The 10,134-nt window shown below is 33.8% G+C and overlaps 1 protein-coding gene across 1 annotated transcript; it reads left to right on the top strand.

Moving 5' to 3' along the window:
- Window positions 1–769: 769 nt before the first annotated feature.
- Window positions 770–4,199, top strand: LOC145248851 (uncharacterized). Its single transcript, XM_080110574.1, has one exon. It carries the CDS (start codon window positions 2,517–2,519, stop codon window positions 4,155–4,157), a length of 1,641 nt encoding a protein of 546 aa, XP_079966700.1. The 5' UTR covers window positions 770–2,516; the 3' UTR covers window positions 4,158–4,199.
- Window positions 4,200–10,134: the final 5,935 nt, after the last annotated feature.

Consider the following 10,134-nt stretch of genomic DNA (forward strand, 5'->3'; position numbering starts at 1 on the left):
TGGGCTATCGATAATCGCTCAAAAATCGAAAAGTAAACAAAATGCTGATCCACCCAATATATGTCACAGTAACATTTATTAGGCGTGGTTCTACCAGTATTCTGATGATTTTTCAATTTTGGGTCGATTATCGAAACTTCTCAGGTGCCCTAGACACTACTTGTGTTTCGATATAAATAAACGCTTTAAAATAAGTTAAACCACAAAAAAAAAAACTTCTCCGGGTGGTTAGAGAAGAGTAACTTATATTGCCTTTGGTAACATTTATTTGTTATATATTTGTTTTTATTGTTTTGTCTTTATCACGTTTTCGTTTTGTCGTCTCCTTGATAATGTGGTTTCAATGACAGTTACCTCAAAGCTGAAAAGTTCAAGATGGCCAAAAGTTTACAAAGGTACACACTAAACATCATGGTTCATTTGTGCTTCTAGAAGAAAAAAAAAAGAAGCATCTTCGAACGCGCCTCTGTCATATAAAATAACCCAGTTTTTATTGATTTTTTATTCACTACTACTACTACTACTACTACTACTACTACGTGTATCTGTTCCACGTCCGTGGTGTTATGACGGACTTTCATAATGACCCACCAACCCAATATGCTTGATATTTATATAGACCAGTCCCCACGGCGGACAATATCGATTCGGTAATATCCGGCAACGAGTTTCAGCAACAACCGAAAAGCGATCACATAAAATGAAACCTGAATTCCTGAAACAGAAAACGAGCACATTATATTTATATCGTTGCCTATTTTTCTTTTTTTTTTTTTTTTTTTTTTTTTTTTGTAAATTAAACATATTCTTAAAAACTGAACAAATAAATTGCAGGATATCTTTATGATATGTAGTACCTATCGTGGGACGAAGATGTCATATTCCAAAAATCACGTAAATTAAGCAAAGTAGTTTTTATTTTTAACTAAGAAAATTAAAATTTATGAGTGAGCAAAAGGAACTGTCTCGCGTCGCCATCTTGAAAAAAAAAAAACTAGGGCAGATAAGTCCACAATAATTAAAACTTATAAGATCAGCCTTGTAATGCTAACGATTTCACATTAATCGCTAAAAATCGTAAATTTTGGTCTTTTTAGTTACAAAAAAAAAATACTTTTCGATTTACCTGATATTTGGAATATATGTTCGTTCCGTGATGGTACGTATATTATAAAGATTTTTTTCTGAAATTAATTTATTTTTGAATAGATTTTATGCTAAATAAGCGCCCACTTTATAAACTGTCCACATGATTGAAAACACACACACAAACACATACAAACACACACACAAACACATACAAACACACACACACACAAAACCCACTTACAAGCACAAACACATGCAAACACACACACAAACACAAAAATACACACACATACACAAACACACAGCACATGCAAACACTCACAAACACACTCACACACACACACAAATACACATACAAATTCAAAAACGCACACACAAACAAGCACACACACACACAAGCACATAGAAACACACACACACACACACACAAACACATAAAAACACACACACACACAAGCACATAAAAACACACACACACACACAAACATTAGAAAACAATAATGATAAATAAAAAATAATAATTTACGACAACAAAAAATACAGTGCAACATTGCAACAATGTAAATATATCAGTAAAGAAAAAAATAGATTAAAAAATCCAATGTAAATAAACAAGTAACTGGTTTCCCGTTTCAGGAACTCAGGTTTCATTTAGTGTGATCGCCTATCGTTAAACGTTGTAGGATTTTACGGAACCAATGTTGGTAGCCAGGGGGGTTGATCTATATAAGTTATACGCATTTAGCCGAGAGGAAGGCTGTCCGTGTGTGGTCGTCACTTTGGAAATAAAATAACAACAAATTGTTTGTCAGTGGCGGTCATTTGACAGTAGCCACTGCTGAGTGCTGCCCTCACATAGCGCAACAACTACCGGACTAGTAGCATGTAATTAGTCGTTCCTCGCTGTTAGTAGCGGTATCTCTTTTCGATCTCTTAGTCCGTGATGTGAGGGGCCGCAAATTTAAGGTGACCAAATTAAACCCCGTCTTTTAGTATTAACTTAAAAGAAAAAAAATCGAGAATTTGACTGTATAAATCGATTTTTGTTTTGTTAATTTTTTTTTTAATAAGTCTAATTTATTTATTTCTATCTCTCTATCGGACTTTATGCCTAAATATCTATGATAGCAGATAGAGAAAAGAAAAAAAAAGAAGAAGAAGAAACGGGGAGACACAAGGAGGTATTTCGTAATTGCGTGCATGCTGTTAACTGAGGGTTTCTTTACAAAAGGTTATTTCAACTTTCGAAAAAATATAAAGTAAGTTTTTGTTTGTTTGTTTATTTTGTTCAAACAAAAAAATAATAATATTAATAAAACGCACAATATTAGTACTAATAGCCTATAATATGGAAATTCAAGGCATAACGCTTTCTTGATTTTTAAATGTTTGCGGTTCGGTCCTAAATTAAATAAGTGCCCGGCAGTATGGATGTTAAAACGTCCGTCTTGTCCGCGCATCCGAAACAAAATGAGAAGCCGTCCTCCCCTTCTTCAACAAAGGCGCACAACCAGCACCAGCAAACCCTTCTTCTCCTCACGTGTAGCATGTGCAACGAGCAATTTCAGTCACCCAGGGCGTTGCCTTGCCTACACACTTTCTGTAAAACCTGTTTGAGTTCATACATTCAAACCAAACTGTCTGAGCTCGACACGGACTCTTTCCCATGCCCTGATTGCAACGAGGCTACGCAACCAATAGACCCATCGAGGCCCTCGACTGAATGGGCGGACGGATTCCCGGAGAACTTTTTTCTCTCAGATATGATGGATCTCAAAGAAGGTAAAACAGACATTATCGGCGAAATCATGGAAAACGACACATCGGCCGCAAGGCTGATTTCCAAAATTACCCTGAAAAAGTCGAAGCGTCTGAGTGTGAGCGAGTCCGATCTGAATTTAGGGCCCGAAATTAGAGATCTCCGTCAGGAAATTCTGATTATGCAGAAAACAGCTAAAATCGTCCAATCCAAAAAGAACCCCCCAGAAGAGACCGCGGCTCTCCCACCAACTAAACCCACGGCCATAGGAGATAAGCCTCCAGCTATATTAGTAGAACTATCTCAAGCTATAGAAGGACAAACTACAACCGCAGAAGACCAACACACTCCTGAAAAAATAGAAAAAATTCCGGCTATCGAAGAAAAACGTCCTCTGGCGCAAGAGAAAACTCCTATACAAGAAAAACCAGCAGCTTTGCCCGAGAAACCCGCACAAGAACCTGCAACCCCAACATTAGAAGAAAATGGCCATCAAAATGGCTTGGATATATTGTTACCTTTGGAACATCAATTTTCTGCTGGCGTTCCGGGGGTTGAGAGTTATTCTATGCTGGAAAGTGCCATCCTTATGCCCGAAGGGTTTGTTCTTGGGATTGATTGCAGGAATCGTCATGTCAAAAAATTTACGCTTACCGGTAAACTTGTCGGTCTGCTTCGTCTTGTGTCTGAACCGGGCGACATAGTTTTACTACCCGAAGGCGAGGCCTTACTGACCCTGCCCCAGAAATGCGAGATGATTTCTGTGGACCCGGATAATTCCTTGGAGATTACTAATCGGCTACAGACCCCTCGAAAGTACATGCGACTGGCGGTAGGGAAAAATGAACAGCTGGTGGCCACAAATTGCATCGACAATTTCTGGTTTATCGACGTTCTTTCCTATAGTGGTCGGGTACTTTATTCAATCCAGAGACTGTGTACAGGGAACCCGACTGGCATCACCGTTTCTCCGATGAACGACATCATCATCGCAGATTCCATGCAACGTTCAGTGATCGCTTTTAACTGGAATGGTAGTAATTATTTCACGTACAGGCCAGATTACAACAGCGAAAGCGATGAAAATCTGGAGGACCCCCGTGGGGTGTCCTGCGACTCAAAGGGTCGGATTTACGTGGCCGACAAAAAGAATAATCGTATTATCCGTCTTACGTATGATGGTCACGCCGAAAGGATTTTACTGGATAACACGGACGGACTTTACCGACCGTCAAGCATTTTCGTAAGCGATGATTCACGCTTGTTGGTTACCCAGGAAGATGGAGCTGTTAAACTTTATAAAATTTGAAAAAAAAAAAAATAAATAAAATAAATAAATAAATAATAAAAATACAGATGTTTATGCTCTAATTCAGAAAGCTCCTTCCAATGGAGCAGTGCTCTTCTCTCTCTCCCCCCCCCACACACGCATTTAAAACTGACCATGTGTTTAACTTTATCCTCGTGGGGGGAGAGAGGGGGTGAATATTGACAAATTCAACAACAACAAAAAAATATTCTTTATGAAAATGCAAAACAAAATTTTTTTTTTATGGCTCTCACTCCCCAAGAAAAAAAAAAGAAGAAAAAAAAAAAGAAAAAATATTTTGTGGTTATGTTTATATTTTGGGGGTGTAGAAACAGAATAGTAATATAAAAAATAATAATAATAAAAAAAAACATACTCCATCTCAATGTTAAGAATTATTATTTTTATTATTATTAACACACGATGGGGGGGTGTAATTATAACTTCTGTATCTTCGCCTTTTTTGTTGTATTAAAAGAAATTATTTTGAAAACTATTTCTTATACTTTTTGAGGCTTATATTGAAGTTTTAGCTTTAAGATGGCTGTCATTGAAACATTATCGGTGTTTGTTAAGTCGACAGATCGATTTTTAAATATGTCGTTTTAGCAAAAAGTAATATTACGTACTTAATTGTCATGTCGAAAGTAGTAATATATCCGAAAATTACGAAAATCCATCGAGTAGAACAAATTGTGTTTTTAGTTTTAAAATAATCCTATCGCTATAGGCTACAAATGTCGGCACAATCTAAAGTTTGTGTTGTAAGTTATGTATCCCTCCCCCCCCCCGTGTGGGAACTCTTTATTGTCTACTTTATAACATCTAAGAAAAATGCAATTTTACCAAATTTTCCGTAAAAATTACTTTTACCTATAAATAACTTTCTACTCGACAAATTTTCGTAATTTTTGGATATAGTACTATTTTCTACATGACAATTAAGTACGTAATGATGTTTTTGCTTAAAACAACATTTTTTTTTTTTAAATCTATGTGTCGACCCTATCTTAACAAGTACCTCATCAATCATCATCCTAACCAAATTAGGTTATTTATCTATCTTCTAGCGACTTGGTTCAATGACCGTTAAATTAATCAATTAATTCGATCATAAAATTATTTAATTATGAATTAATTCGGTCATAAAATTATTAATTAAACCAAACTATAACTGGTTTGATTAAGTTAAGGTTGTTTCAATGGTAGTCATCTTAAAGCTTAAAAGTTCAATATGACCTCTTTTTGTTTAATTGCATTAGTTTTTTGTGTAATTTTTTTCCTTTTTCTTGTTTTTCCATTTAAATATTATTTTTTATTTATTTTTTTATTTTTTTAAACTTTTTTTTATTCCACAGTGCCTTTCATTGTTTAAACGATATATTTTATTGAATAATGGTGACAATAATTACATTTACTTTTTTAAAATTAAGTATATGTATTTTTTTTCAGGTTTATTTAATAAATTCCACCAATTTCTTTTTGATTGATTGTTGTAGCTTTTCTTTTTTTTTTTAATAACTTTTTTCTTTCTTTCTATTTTCTTTTTACTTGTCAATATATTTGGATTCATTTATATGATAGAGACAATTAAAACATCTTACTAATTCCATTTAAAAAAATATTTTTATTTCGTCTGTATTTTAAATAGGATTGTTAGTTTTGCATTCTATGTGGCATATATATATATATATATATATATATATATATATATATATATATATATATATATATATAAATAAAATTTCATCAAATACTTTTGCATGCAAAATCCGATCCTGCATTTTGCTAATTCTTACCCTCTGATGAGAAGGAAAGTATTTCTTCGAAACTCCGCGGATTAAGGACTATCCACTTATCAAGTTTTTCCTTTTCAGATTAAATGTTTTTAAAAAGAGTTAAAAACATTTAATCTGAAAAGGAAAAACTATATATATATATATATATATATATATATATATATATATATATATATATATATATATATATATATAAGAACAAGTAGTTAATAAAACATGTTAAAAAACACTTTGAAAAAGAGTTAAAAACATATTTAATTTTAAAAAGGAAACACAAAATAAGTGGATAGTCCTTAATATCCAAGGCATAGTTACTGAGAAAAGTGCAGACAGACGAATGGGTGGATGACAAAGGTGAATTTTCAGGTTTACCCTCCTTTTGTCGGGGGACCAAAAGCCAAAATATTTAAAAATTATGTGTCGGTTATATATATATATATATATATATATATATATATATATATATATATATATATATATATATATATATATATATAATTCTGTAATGGCTACAATTTACTATTAACATTGCAAAAAAAATCTTTAAAAAATGATTTCCTTTATTAAAAAAAAACTACTTGATCAATTTACGTGATTTTTGGAATGTAACGGTTTCGTCCTGTGACAAGTTGTCACAAGTACAAGTACGTGCATAAAAGGTGTTTCTGTGGTTTTGTGTTTTTAATTAGGTTGAACTCTGGACTTGCAATAACGTTTTTCTAAGTTTCTGTTGACCGTTTTATTTATGTCATTTTATAAAAATCACACCGTCTCCAATCGGGTATATTTTTGTGTTTTTATGTTTTTTTTTTTGTTTTGTTGTTTTTATTTATTTTTTATTTTGTTTTTATTTTATTTTTTTTTAATTTTATTTATTTATTTATTTATTTATTGTTAGTCGCCTGGGAAAATTATTTTTAAATATGTAGAGTAATGTCGTTAAATAGGGTTCTCGGGTGATATGAGAAAAATAAGTCATTAAAACTCTTTCTTATCTTAAACATTATCACATGAAGAGTCATTTCGTGTAAAAAGTTAATTTATTTTAACCATCGAAACTCGAGAAATGCACGATTAAAATGTGTAAACATTGAATGAGCAAAAACTGAACATGGCTGGCACTTGCAATTTTCGTAGACCAATTTAAAACGTCTGCATGTTAGTTCAGTCAGTTAGTCAAACAAGAAACCAAGAGGGAATTTAAAACTCTATCTGTTCAATGGAGTAAAAGGCTTTCCGACCTCTAGGGAGCTCTACAATGAAGAGGTGAGATTTTGCTGCTTGTCGGGTGAGATGGGGGATATTTACTTCGAGGGGTTACAAATGTTATTAGTTCGTCAGAGCACAGTCTATTAAAATATTTGTAAAACAGGATACAAGGATACAACTTTGTGGCGATAGGAGAGAGATTAATTTGGTTGATATTGTTAGAACCTGTAAGATTGGAGATTGTTTTTTGTTTTTTTTTTGCTTTGTCTAAGAGTGAGAAACTAATGGCAGATGCTCCAGCCCAGATGTGGCAAACAATACCCCCATGCATAGGTGATTGGTGGATTTGTAGAGATAGAGTATACTGTCAGGTGTGAGTAGTTTTCTAGCATGGTAGAGGGAGCTCACCTTATTTGCAGCAGCCTTAGCAATATCCTCAATATATTTGTTCCAAGTCAATTTGATATTAAAAAAATTAAAAAAAGTGGGACTGGCTATTCTGTGGCATTTCAATAATCCATACCTGTCTGTGGATCACAATACTGTGGGGCTGCTTCCCAACTTACTAAACATTAGTAAAGACACGATTACTTTTAATGTCATAAATTAAAAACTCGCCCAGAAAAATATAGTCTCAGTCTTGTAAACAAATCAAGAATGAAGCTACGAGTAAATAACATAAACTTCTAGGACTGACTCTCACTCCAAACGTGAAGTTGAAGACTTGCATCAAATCTCGTATTATTTGGATTATTCGAACAACTATTTTCATCCTGAATGTTATTCATACAATCTTTCGGTTGATGTAACCTCCGACCTTCTCCGGGTTTATATTGTTGAACTTGGGGAATCTGTCTGTCGAACTCTGGGAACCTTTCTGTTGAACTCGAGAATCTGCATGGACTTTCAAACAGAACTCTTTATTTAATTCACAGAGGTAGTGTGTTCTTGTTCCGTCAATCATGACTAGTTAGAATCCCAAGTCGCAATTGTATTTATACACTGAGGATTGAACCTTCAACCTTAAAAAGTATACAGTCAAATCTCACCACTATGTCATCCGTTGGGACCGAACAAAAGTGGTATAGTAACAAGGGTTTGTAAAAATGGACTTATTTTATCAAATGAAAACACTTGATGACTAAATCGGAAAATTGAAAATGAAAAATAATTGAATTCGAAAACACAACACACAAAATAGTGACATAGTAGCGAGATGATGGAATGGCATAGTAAATTTATTTTGTGTTGAATTTTGTCAGGACCGAGCAAAAGTGGTATGATAGCGAGAGTGTCATAGTAGCGAGGTTTGACTGTAGCTTTAAACTGAATTTTACAAAGTACTTTATCCATTTTGCCATGGGTCTTTGCTGACGTCATATCGGATGAAACGATGTAGGAATAACACTCAAGATGAGAATGGTAGTCGAGAGAATCTGAATAAACCAAATTATCTAACCTCATCTCAAAGATTCAGAAACCTCCATCAAATCTGTTGCTAAGGTCGAGGGTAAAATGGTTGGATCATTCTTCCGCTCCAGAAATTATCTCACTCCTGACGCAATCCTCTACCTGTACAAGAGTCAAATATGTCTGAAGATGGAGTATTATTGCCACATCTGTGGAGGTGTGGTTTGGAGTATCCCTTTTCTGGCTTGACAGGGTAAAAAACTAATTTCAAAATCTAGTGGGGAGTGATCTTTTCTCTTTCATGCAACCTCTTTCTCGCTGAAGGGACATTATTAGTCTTTCTCTGCTCTGTCCTCATTTTCATGCTATGTGCTCGATTGAGTGCATACCATGACGGTTCCCCTCTGTAAAACATTCACAACAAAAGCTCGTCTAGCTACAACCACTTTCCAAAAATCTTTTCTTTCTCTACGTACCTAAAATTGAATGGAACTTCCATGAACAATGTTTCTTTCCAAGAACTACCTGTCTGTGGATCACGATGCTGTGGGGCTGCTTCCCAACTTACTAAAACGTGGACGTTTTCAAGTCCGATATTAACGAGTACTTATTATTAAGCCGTCCTCTTAGTATAATCAGAATCTACACAGTCTCAACCATCATTACCAATCATCACGGTGTTGTCTCCTCATCCACCTAGCAAATTTATTAACTCTTATCCTCGAGTGGCCTTTTTGCCTTGATAAGCATTTTATATTAAAAAAAAAAAAAAACTTTTGTTTATATTTTTAGGAACCTCCTCTCCCTTTTTTTTTTTTTTTAATTAAGAGTAAATACAAAACAAAGTTCTGGAAAAGAAATACACTTGATCGCAAGTAATTGCAACGACTAACTCCATCTATCTATCTATCCACCCCTCTCTCTTTCTCCCTCTCTCTCTCTCTCTCTCTCTCTCTCTCTCTCTCGATATATATATATATATATACAGTTTTACATAGGCATCACCACTTATCAAGGCCAAGAGGCCACTCGAGGGTAAGGGCTAAAGAGTGTACAGCAATCGTTAGTAATGGAAATTCGGTAAATTTGTTAACTCAAGTGGAATGATTCATCAAAAACTTGTTTACGTTAGACTTGAAGACAACCATATTGTAGTCGGCTGGAAAGCAGGAAAACGGAAGACAATTCCACAGGCGTGCAGTTCTAAGAAAGAAGCTTTGTTCATGCAATCTACGTTTAAGCTTAGGCACAGATAAAGAATGAGGGGGGGAGGGAATTATTGATAGTGTTTTCTGCTAGACGAGTGTTTCTTGTGAAAGAGTATAAATATAAAGAGTACATATATATATATATATATATATATATATATATATATATGTATGTATATATATATATGTATATATATATATGTATGTATATATATATGTATATATATATGTATGTATATGTATGTATATATATGTATATATATGTATGTATATATATGTATGTATATATATATGTATATATATATGTATGTATATATATATGTATATATATATATATATATATATATATAT

This window comes from Euprymna scolopes, chromosome 27 (genome assembly GCF_053919585.1).
Source record: "Euprymna scolopes isolate OS-2025 chromosome 27, ASM5391958v1, whole genome shotgun sequence".
NCBI classification, from domain to species: Eukaryota; Metazoa; Mollusca; class Cephalopoda; order Sepiida; family Sepiolidae; genus Euprymna; species Euprymna scolopes.